The 11,789-nt window shown below is 43.0% G+C and overlaps 1 protein-coding gene across 2 annotated transcripts in view; it reads right to left on the reverse strand.

Annotated features, from left to right (window-relative positions):
- The window catches only part of si:ch211-210p4.6 (malignant fibrous histiocytoma-amplified sequence 1), a 33,436-nt gene extending 22,001 nt beyond the window's left edge, over positions 1-11,435 (reverse strand). For both annotated transcript variants that reach the window (XM_048607111.1, XM_048607112.1), the window contains exons 1-4: positions 11,380-11,435; positions 6,140-7,025; positions 4,151-4,445; positions 2,755-2,941 (exon numbers count right to left, since the gene is read on the reverse strand). In XM_048607111.1, the coding sequence (XP_048463068.1) occupies positions 2,755-2,941; positions 4,151-4,445; positions 6,140-7,025; positions 11,380-11,395 (1,384 nt within the window). In that variant the 5' untranslated portion in view covers positions 11,396-11,435. The remainder of the gene's footprint in view (positions 1-2,754; positions 2,942-4,150; positions 4,446-6,139; positions 7,026-11,379) is intronic.
- Between the last annotated feature and the right edge of the window lie 354 nt (positions 11,436-11,789).

The raw sequence follows: 11,789 nt of genomic DNA on the forward strand, positions 1-11,789 counted from the left end.
AGAGAAAGGTAACTTAAACAACATGATCTGACCAAAGAAAAGGTTTAAAGTAAAGAAGAAAGAGTAAGGTAATAACTCAAAGAATGATTCTGATTCCAATGAAGGACTTGGTTTAACTTAGACTTTATGCACAGTGACATTTCCAGGATGGAGTCGAAAGGTATTTTACCTCATTTGAGAAGGTAGATGGACAGATGACGTGAAAGAGATTTGTTTCAGAGCTTTTGACAATTACAGTTATGACTGTGTACTATATACCATATCGCCATAAGATTTAGGAGCAGAATTAGGCCATTTAGCCCATCAAGTCAACTCTGCCATTTGATCAGGGCTGACATGTTTCTCAACCCCATTCTCCTGCCTTCTCCACCTAATCCTTGATCCCCATGAGTAATCAAGAACCCATCTACCTCTGTCTTAAATACACTCAATGACCTGGCCTCCAGATTTTGGGTGACAAGGAATTCCACAGATTCACCACCATCTGGCTGAAGAAATTCTTCCTCATCTCAGTTCTAAAGAGTTGCCCCTTCACCCTGTGGCTGTGCCCTCAGGCCTTAGTCTCTCCTACTAGTGGAAACATCTTCGCCAAGTGCACTCTATCCAGACAAGAACAGAAATAGGTATTAAAATGATAGCAGTAGAGAACATTTTTCCTTGGAATGTACTAAGAAGGGAGAGATGGTTCTAGACAGCTGCAAAAAAAACTTTATTTAATATTGACAAAGAGAATCATATCTCTAGGAATTCTGAGTATTTTGTCTCAAAAGGAGGGTGACTCCTTATGCTTAGAATCAGGAGGTAAACCAATAAAGATATTGAGAGACACTGAAGCAAGTCAGTTCACTGATGCTGGTTGATAATACTTTTTGTCCTTCAGAGAGGTTAATGAAGGACAAAATATTGACTGGATGCATATGTGGAGGTTACAAACCAGTCTCAGTATACAGAGTGAGATTAAAAAGTGAATTGGTAAATGGAGAAGTTATAATGGGAATAATGGAATCAATTTCTCTCGAATTTTTCTCTGGCAGGTTCACGAATATTGACCTCACCAAGGCTGGTGATATAATGAGTAGAGGTAAAAGGAACTGAAATGTTACAGAAGGAGTATCCTGTATTGTTCCTTCATTGTGTTGGGGCCAGTCTCAGGCCCATAGAATTAGACAGGAAGAAAAGGAGTCTATGAAACAGGAGAATGATTTGTTATAAATTCAGTTATCAGATACATTTTTTAAAAAATAAAGCTGGGAAAATGAATGTGAAGAGAATGAGGCTGATATGTTTAACCCTTCTCCTTTCATAGAAATGCTACTGATTCAGAATTTAAACAGTTAAATGAAAAACAGCCTGTTCAGAAATTGACTCAGACAAAATACCCAAATGTTATTAATTTGAAGACAAAGTATTAATGGGGAAATGTAGATCAACTCAAATAGCAGCCAATGAGGAATGGATGGTGGTCCATGGGTGGTAATTCTGTCTAAATATCACAATGAATGAAATGCTACAATGGTAAGACCCTTAGATATGAGGAAAACACAGGCTAAAATATAGAACATTTTTTATTGGTCAGGATTAAATTTGGCAGACGTGCCATACATGACAAGTAGTAAAAGCTGTGCCTTTAATTCCAATACCAGCTTTTGCAGAACTACTTATCTGGGTCTTTGCAACACTTTATCAATGCAAAATCATCCTTTTAGAATGAAAAATGCACCAGCAACATTCCAGTGATTAACTCATAAAGCAATTGAAGGCTATGGAGTTGTGTAGTTTTTAACCAAACCTGGAAAAGTTCTATACATCACTGGACTGGTAGCAGTTTATTAACGTCCTGGTTAGAGTTAGATGCAAAAACAGTATCTCCTGAAGAAAGGAGACAGTTCAGGGCAGTTAGGAAATAGGTTACCTCAGTGTAAGGATTAGGTTTGAAAGCTTCAGACCAGAATTGTTTGGTTAGAACCTGAAGGATTATTTGAAACTGAGAAAATCTAAGTTCAGTTGTGTGAATAATTAGAGAAGATGCTATCAAATTCTCAAATTATAAGAAACAGTTGACCAAACCAATAGATGTGATAGAGAATGGTATTTGTGGGTACTGTAAATTGATGGTGTTGGGATAGATGGGATTGTCATTTTACTGTATGTTTTGAGATCTCCCAAATTGTATTACACATAAGTAGCTCAGTTTATTCTATCTTATTTTATTCTATCTTATTCTATCTGTTGCATAATAAATTTCTGTTTGAGTGCTTGTGTTTCAGTGAAAGATCACCTTGTTCAATAAAAATAGACAAAATATGATCTTTAAAGCCAATGCAAGTCAATGCGTGTGGAACTTTACTCCAGTGAGAATCAGTACTTTTAGGAACACGGAAAGGTGTGAAATGAAGAAAGAGTGAGGGAAGAGCAGGAACTGGTTAGTGTGCAGTGACCTATTCAGGACTGAGATGAAGAGTTTTTTTTTCAAAGACTGTACATCTTTGGAATTCTCCATCTTAGAGAGCAGTTAATATTAAGTCGTTGAGTATATTCAAGACAGAGTTCAATTAGTTTTTAGGTACTAAGAGGATTTAGGGACTTGGGATATTTCAGATGTTGTGGCTGAGGTAGAAAAGCCTTGATCTTAATAATGAAGTTGCAGGTTTGAAGAACTGAATGGCCTACTGCTCCTATTTCTTATTTTCTTATGATTGATTGTTGCCAGCATTGAGACTAGCCCCAGTGCTGTGTAAAATGAATAATCCTTACCATGAAATGGAACTTTTTGTGTTTCAATCAGTCCAGTTATAGCTTTTTCCACCTTCTTGTAAGTGACTGGAAGTGTCCGGATTGCATTTGGGAAAATATCTTTATTCCGAACTGATTCTAGAATCTGCATCCAAGCCTTGTTTATAGCATCATATTGAGTGCAGTCAACGGGAATGAGATCCAAAACCTGCAGGGCAAAGATCACCAATTCTAGTTCAACCCTGTTCAAATTCTCAAATATCTTCTCAATTCTCCAAGGAATGATGGAAGAAGGAAGGGAATGAAGGGGGCAAAGAATGTGTGAAAGGACGGAGGGTAAGATAGAAGAAAGGGAAAGAAAGAGGGAAGAATAAGATGAAAAAAAGGAAAACAAAGATGGAGGGAAGGTAGGAGACAGGGACTAGAGAGAATGAAGAAATGAGGAAAGGAAGGGAGTGCAGGAGGGTTAATTTGGAGGGAAAGGCATAGTGTCTATGTTGCTGGACGAGTTAACCAGAAGTTGTGACTTCTAGAAAGTACGGCAACTGAGTTTAATGAATGCGGTAATTTATAGCTGGCACCAGGATAATGACCATGACTCTTGTAGTTTGCTGTCTGCCTGTTGTGAAGCAAACTGGCAAAGGAATGAAGATCGAGACTGACACTTCCTAATTCACTCAGGTTCTGGCAGGATGTGGCATCTTTGTAAAATAACTGAGGCTGATGTGGGGGCCAGAGACCATTATAAATCAAAGAGGACCAAATAATGTTTGAATAACATCACCTCTATCTCTCTGCCTCCTCCTGTTCCTCCCCAACAGTGGGCAGCATCAGAAGTATTACTTGTCACTCCTTGTTCCATGCCAATGTCTGCCCACTAGTGAAGCACAAAAATCCAGTGGCATCAGCGCCAATGGTCCCAATCTGATGTTACCATGGATTTGGTTCTGCCCTGTTTAACTTAATTCTTTATTCATTCACATGACGAGGGCATCGTTGGCTAGGCAGCATTTATTGCCCATCCAGAGGGCAGTTAAGAGTCAACCGCATTGCTGTGGGTCTGGAGTCACATGTAGGCCAGACTAGGTAAGGTTGGTGGATTTCCTTCCCTAAAGGACATTAGTGAACCAGATGGGTTTTTCCCCAACAATCAACAATGGATTCATGGTCATCATTAGATTCTTAATTCCAGATATTTTATTGAATTCAAATTCCACCATCTGCTGCGGTGGGATCCGAACCCAGGTGCCGGGAACAGTCCCCATTAACAGTCCAGCAATAATACCACTGGGCCATCACCTCCCCTTAATGTGCGTAAGTGAAACAAAGTGTTTCCAAACAAGGCAGTGACCCTTTAAGAGGTTAGCATACCCAGCATGAACCTTGTTCTACCTTATAGAGAGATCATTATCTTCACCTTTAAATTATACTTGACTAAATCATCCAGCTTATTTGCTTGATCCCTGTATAATTCACACTGTGATTTCTCATTTAGTTTCGCCAGGCGCTGATTCAAATTCTCGTTTCTTTCTGTCAGCATCTCTTTGATCTTCTCTTCAATGTCCTTCTTCTTCATCTGGACCTCATCCTTCTTACACAGATCCACATGAGTCCCAATAGGAATTACAATGGAATCTGGAACTCTCATGAAAATGTTATTGATCCAGAAACCAACCAGCTCCTTGAAGGAATCATTGTCATCCATCTTATACCTGGAGAAAAATAACTAGCATCACTTAAAGACAAAACGAAACAAGACAGGGGGCCAATTGTGCAACTCAGAAAGCTTGTTTATCTCATCAACTCTATCACAGATGCTGCCCTGCAATACTAACCTCTTGTAAGAGAGCCTCCAGAAAATTCATTCAACCTCACAACTCCATATTAGGGCCCATTTACAATCAACATACCATTGCCCAAACCTTGGCATTTGATGCACTGGGGATTGTTTGACCTTCCAAGTCTGAGACTACCCTTTGATCTCCAACACCAAACCAAGCCTGAGATTTATCCAGGCTCTTTCAGAAAAGTCTAGTCAATCAGTAACAGTGGCTGTTCACTGACAGTAAATCATCTGAAAATAAACATACTCGGGTCAAACTTTTTCTGTCATGAAAGTACATGTGAGCAAAGCAGAACTTGATTTTTGGAATGAGAGTTCAGATTGAACATACACAAGTTACAAGCTTGTTTAAAAACTCAATGAGCTGATTTTCTAAAAAGGCAGTGATGAAAACAACATTGGAATACTGAGACACTTTTGTAGAATCTCTACAGTGTGGAAACAGGCCATTCGGCCCAACAAGTCCACACCACCACACCACCCCTCACAAAGAGCCTCCCACCCAGACCTATCCCCCTGCCATTTCCCTGTAATTCCCATGCCGAATCCACCTAACTTACACACACCTGGTCACTAAGGGTAATTTAGCATTGCCAATCCATCTAACTTGCACATCTTTGGACCAGGGGAAGGAAACTAGAGCAAACCCACACAGACATGGGGAGAATGTGCAAACTCCACACAGACAGTCACCCGAGTGTGGAATCAAACCTGGGTCCCTGGCGCTGTGAGGCAACATTGCTAACCACTGAGCCACACTGGGACTGTGAGACAGTGGGACATTTTGACACTAGTATTTGGACCCTGGGGCACTGTAATACTGGGGAACTGACGCTGATAGTGTGACACTGGAAAATGGCAATCAAAAATATGAATAGCACAGAATGAAAAGTATTCAAATGGGATTTGCTCATCTTAGTTTGGACATAAGGAGAAGGGAACAATGGACAGAATGAAAGGAATGCATTAAGAGAGAGAGGGAAACAATTAAAGCAAACTAAGTGGAGGATCTTTTTTAAATAGGAGAAAAGGAAGAGAATGTAAATTGGAGTGATGGAGGAAATCCAGCAAAGAGACAGGGAGAGGCATAAGACAGCAAGAAAGAAAGAGATGAAAGGGGAGATAAGAAAGAATAATGAGGAGGGGTCACTAAATATTGATTCACATCAGGAGGTTTGGATCTGCTTCCCCTAGCTCCAATGATTCAGTTAACTGCAGTTCCGCAGATGAAGCAGATGTTTTGCACATCTTTGATACATGCTGTCATACACCGAGCTGTGTTCACTCAGTGAGATACAGGGCTGCTTGAAAATACCTTTTAAAAATAAAGCAGTATGATTAACACTCAGAGCAGATCAGGCAACTCCAAACCTCTGGAATAAAAGTGAAATGCTGCAGATCCTGGAAATCTGAAACAAACACCAAGAATGACAAACAGACTGAAGAGGAGTCAACATGGGATTTCTGACACCAAGGCTGTTTCTCTCTCCACAGATACTGCTGAGTTTCTCCAGCATTCCTCTGTGATTGTTCCTGATCTCTCGATCCTAGCCATCCGCTCACCTGTGCAAGTCAATGACAACCACGACCAGGGCTTGTGGTGTGATGAAGACATGGTGAGTCAGATAATACTCCAGGTGCCCAGCGAAATCCCAGCACAGGAAGGAGAAGTCTTTGATTTGAAACTCGCTGATCTCAATCCCGATTGTCCTGTCTTCCTCTGCAATTGTCACCAATTCCCGCTTGGTCAAACTTTTACATACAGTTGACTTGCCCGCCATGGATGCTCCGAGAAACATGGTCTTGACCCGCTTGTCATTCAGAGACTCGTTGTTCTGGAGCTGTTTGAAATAACTGCGGATGTGCTGGAGGCCTCCAACACAGACTTCATCAGGGGGCTCCCTGAGTGGATTTGCACGGGCACTGAATCGCCTGAGAGAGCAGCCTTCAAACAGCACAAGCGGCAGCTCACACAACTTGTTATTTTCAATGTAAAATTCCTCAAGTTTTCCTAATTTGCCAATTGTGTCAGGAATTTTCTTGATAAGGTTGTGAGACATGTTAAGGTACTGCAGCTCGGCACAACAGGTAAGGTCTCCCGGGAAGTCACTGAGCCGGTTGTTGTTGAGTTTAAGCTGTTTTAGGAGTGGGAGGCAGGAGAAAATTCCCTCTGGGATCTGTGGGATTTTGTTCTGGTTCAAATGCAGCTTTTCAAGATATCGCAGCGAGCCAATCTCTGAGGGAAAGTCCACCAGCTCATTCTTAGACAAGATGAGGGTCTCCAAACTCCTCAACTTCGAAATGTCTCTGACATTCTTCAGTCTGTTGCGGTCTAAATTGAGCTGACAGATCTGTGGGTTCTGCAGGATGTCCAGAGGTAAAACTTTCAGACGCCTCATGGATAGGTCCACATCTCGACCTTGGTTTTGCTCAGCTGCCTGGCTTTGCTCTGAAAAACAAACACACTTTCAAAAACAAATTCATTTAAAACTGGAGAATCAGAAATCTTCAGTGATATATTCCTGAGCAATGGCTGTATGCTGATTTTTTTAAATGAAATTTATAGAAGATTAGCGAGTCAAGCTCTCAAATTAAGGGCTGTGTTCTCTTTTCCTGGCTGAACAGAGGTTGGGCTTTAGTGTGGTTTGTGTGCAGCATTCCAACCAACTTTACACGTCACTGACAAGCACCAGCAGATGGAAGTGTGTAAATCTGGGGAGTGTGTGGGTGTGTGTATATACATGTGCGTGTGTGTGTGTGTGTGTGTGTGCGCGCGCGCGCGCTCACATGCTTGTGTGTGTGTCCATGCATGTGTGTGTCCATGCGTGTGTGTGTGCGTGTGCGTGTCTATGCATGAATGTGTGTATATGCGTGTGCACGTGCATATGTATGTGTATGTGTGTGTGTGCGTGTGTGTGTGCATGTGCATGTGTTTGTGTGTGTGTGCGTTTGTACGTGCATGCGTGTGTCTGTGTGTGTGTCTGTGTGTGTGTTTGTGTGTGTATGTGCATGTGTGTGTGTGCTTGTGTGTGTGTTTGTGTGTGTACATGTCCATGCGTGTGTGTGCATGTCCGTGCATGTGTGTGTTTGTGTGTCCATGCGTGTGTCCATGTGTGTGTGTGCGCGTGTGTGTGTTTGTGTGTGTGCGCATGCATGTTTTTGTGAGTATGTGTGCGCATGTGATGTGCGTGTGCACGTGTCCGTGTGTGCATGCGTGTGTGTGTTTGTGAGTATGTGTGTGTGTTTGTGATTGTGTGTGTGCCTGTGAGAGACTCTGTGTGTGTGTAAATCAGGTAGTGTAAATCTAGGAGAGTGTGTGTGTTCCTGTGTGTGCGATAGCATGTGTGTGTCTGTGTGTGTGTGGGAGAGAGACTGTGTGTGTATGTGTGTGTGTGCATGTGTGCGTGTGTGTATGTGTGTGTGCGTGTGTTCCTGCATGCATGTGTGTGTGTGTAAATCAGGGAGTGTAAATTCAGGAGTATGTTTGTAAAAATCAGGGAGTGTAAATCCAGGAGTGTGTGTGTAGATCTGGGTGGTCGCCGTATGATTAAAAAGTGTGTAAAGGAGGGAGTGTAAATCTAGGAGAATGTGCATAAATCCAGGAGTAGATGTGGGTGTGTAAATCAGGTGTGAGTGTGAGTGAGTGTGTGTGTGTGTGTGTGTGTGTGTGTGTGTGTGTGTGTGTATATCAGGGGAGTGTAAATCAACAAGGTGTGCCAAAATGAGAGGTGGGGTACTTTAATTCAGCAGAGTATAAATTTGGGGAGGTGAGTGTAAATGGCAGATGTGCATATCTGAGGAGGTGTGTGAATTAGGGAATGTAAATTCAAGAATGCATAAATCAGAGAATGAGTATACAATCAGAAGAGTGTAAATCCTGGTTGAGGGTGGTTAAATCAAGAATGTAAATTGTTAGGGTGTAAATCAAGGAGGGAGTAAGTCGGGAGGTTGAACATCAGGGGGTGTAAATGTGGAATTGTAAATCTGGGAATGTAAATTATGTGGGTATAAATTAGGGATGTAATTTGAATTATAAATCAGGGAGCATAATGTGTAAATCCAAGGGTGTAACTTGCAGAGATTTAAATCAGTGAGTGGAATTTGTAAAGGTGTATATCACAGGCAAGGAGAGTGGAATGGGTGTGAAATCATTACTTTTCTTTTAATGTTCAATTTCTACCCAGTGAGCAGTGGAAACTGCCGAAGGGATGGGACGGTGTGTTGAGGGTGACCGATGAGTGAACCAGGGTATCATTGAGGGAATGGTCCCTTTGGAATGCTGATAGGGAAGGGCAGGGGAAGATATGTTTAACAACGGCATCGCACACTACACTGGATGAAATGATAGAGGATGATCCATTAAATTTGAAACCTGGTACATGGAAGACAAGGGATGGTGAGAAAGGGATGAGAAAAGAAGATGGGAAATGGAATGGACATGGTCAAAGAGCCTCCTGTGAACAACACAGGTTGTTGGTGTGCCAAAGATTAAGCTCAAAACAAAAAGTGCTGCAGAAACTCAGCAGGTGTGCCAGCATCTGTACAGTGAATTAACATTTTCAGTTCTAGAATCATAGATTCCCCACAGTGTGGAAACAGGCCCTTCAGCCCAACAATTCCACACTGACCCTCAGGGCATCCCACCCAGACCCATTCCCCTAATCTACACATCCCTGAACACTACGGGCAATTTAGCATGGCCAATCCATCTAACATGCACATCTTTAGATTGTGGGAGGAAACCCACACAGACACGGGGAGAATGTGCAAATTCCACACAGACAGTCGCCCAAGGGTGGAATCAAACCCGGGTCCCCGGCGCTGTGAGGCAGCAGTGCTAACCACTGAGCCATCATGCCGCCCCGATATGACTCCTTTTCAGAACAGAAAGGGGCTAGAAAATGATGGTTCTTATGGTGATGACAGAGAGGGAGGAGGAGTGAGTGGAACAGATTGTGAGGGCACCCAGAGCAAAAGACAGAGCAAGTGTTAATGGTGGTACAAAAACAGAACTGAGGAAGGGTCACCGGACCTGAAATGTTAACTCTGATTTTTTCTTCACAGATGCCACCAGACCTGTTCAGCCCTTTCCAGCAACTTCTGTTTTTGTTCATGATTTACAGCATCCGCAGTTCTTTTGGGTTTTATTTTAAGGAGGGATAGAGGTGTAAATTAGATGTAAATAATAGATGTGGAAAAGAGAAAACTCTTCTGCAAACAAAGAAGACATGAGCAAGACATGGCCCAGGGAGGCTGGGGAGATGTCAGACAAATAAAGGATTCATACTCTGAAGTTGTTGAGTTCAATATTGAGTCCTTGAGGCTTCAAAGTGCATAAATATTAATTGTTCTCCTTCAGCTCGCATTGAACTTTGTATCAGGCCAAGGAAGGAAATGTTAGCATGGGAGCAAGACAATTTATTGAATCGTCAAGCAAGTGGAAGATTGCGCTCATTGTTATGGACAGAGCAGAGGTGCTCTGTAAAGTGGTCACTCTGTTTGCATTTGCTTTAATCGATGTGAAGAAGGCAACTATGAGCAGCAAATACAATAGACAGCAAATACAATATACGAGTCTGAAAGAAGCACAAGTGAACCATTTCTTCACCTGGAAGGCATGTCTGTGGCCTTGGACAGTGAGGAGGGAGGAGGTGAATAGGTGAGTGTTACATCTTCTGTAATTGTATGGCCTTGGGGGAGTGAAGAACTGTTAGGAGTGATGGAGGAATGGACCAGGGAGTCCTGGAGAGAACTATCCCTGTGGAATGCTGACAATGGAAGGGGGCAAAGATGTGTTTGCTAGTGGCATCTTGCTGAATGTGGTGGAAATGGTGAAGGGTAATCCTGGTGAGACTAGTTAGTTGGAAAAGGAGAATAGGAGGAACCCTATTGCAGTTCTTGGAGGGAGGGAAAGGGTGAGGGTAGAAATGTGGGAGATGGGTCAGGCTTAGTTGAGGGCCCTGTCAACCATGATGCAAGAGAGTATCCTTGGTTAAGGAACAAGGAGTACTTGTTGGAGGCACTTCTGTGGAAGATGGCATCATTGGAAAAAATGCAACGGAGACAGAGAAACTGACAGAATATTCTGGGGTCCTTGCAACAGGCAGGGTATGAGAAAGGGCAATATTGGTAACTGTGGGAGTCAGTGGGTTTGTAATGGATTTTGGTGGACAGCCTATCCCCAGAAATAGAAGCAGTGAAGTCAGGGAAGGAAGAGTCAGAGATGAACCAGGTGAAAGTGAGAGAAGGATGGAAAATGGAAAGTAATTTTTTTCCTAATTCTGAACAATAGCAGACTTCCTTTGGGAAATTACACTCAGTTGCTAATAAGATTGTTCTATATAAAGAAAACTATTTGGAAACAGGAAGTGGAGCTTCAGAAAGTGGGTTACTCTGCTCCCACATACCAAAGAGAGAGAGAGAGAGACTCAGTGAAAGGCTGAGGGGCAGGACCGCACGCAGAGTCACACAAATAACAGCGTCAGAGAGAAATGCTGAAGCTGGGAGAGAGGGATAGAGACAGATTGCGCCGCCAAACGGACACGTCTCTGAGGCAGAATTTGAGGGTGCGGAACAGGACTCTCACAGAATTTTTGTCCCTGGGAATAAGATCACCGAACTGCCGGGCTGGGCTGCCAAACTTAGGGCTGCAAACAGGGAAGAGCCCTTTGGTGCAAGCTGCTGTGTCCAGTCACACAGGGGGATCTGAGCCGGCACATCTGTGGGGAAAGGGTCCCGAGTGTGCCGGCAGTGTCTGATGCGGAGCTAGACCCAACCAAGCAGAAAGAGGCTGATTCACTCACCCGCTCTCCCGGCCATTCTGCTCCGAAAAGGGAAACGAAACTGAAAGCGTGTGACGTGTTGGGGTTGTCTCCGAGGATATTGTGGGAACTGAGGATGAGGACAGTCTCAGAAGGAGCAAATATACACCCCCCACCCCAGCCGCCCCATCAAACACACACACATAGATCTCTTCTTCCAGAGGGGGTAACATGATCACAAAGGACAGGTCTGAAAGGTATCAGAAAGGGTCAATATTCTCCCAAAGTGCTTTTCCCCCTCTTCCGAAGCAGGCAGTTTATTACCAATTGTGCAGCTCTGTCCCAGGAGAGGGTACATTTAAAGTCGGAGAGACAACTTACTGGTTTACAGGGCCATACTGAAAAGCAATGGACAGCATCAGATTGGATGATACCGGAATGCCCGTCTTCCT

The sequence above is a fragment of the Rhincodon typus genome, chromosome 17 (genome assembly GCF_021869965.1).
Source record: "Rhincodon typus isolate 14 chromosome 17, sRhiTyp1.1, whole genome shotgun sequence".
In the NCBI taxonomy this organism is placed as follows: Eukaryota; Metazoa; Chordata; class Chondrichthyes; order Orectolobiformes; family Rhincodontidae; genus Rhincodon; species Rhincodon typus.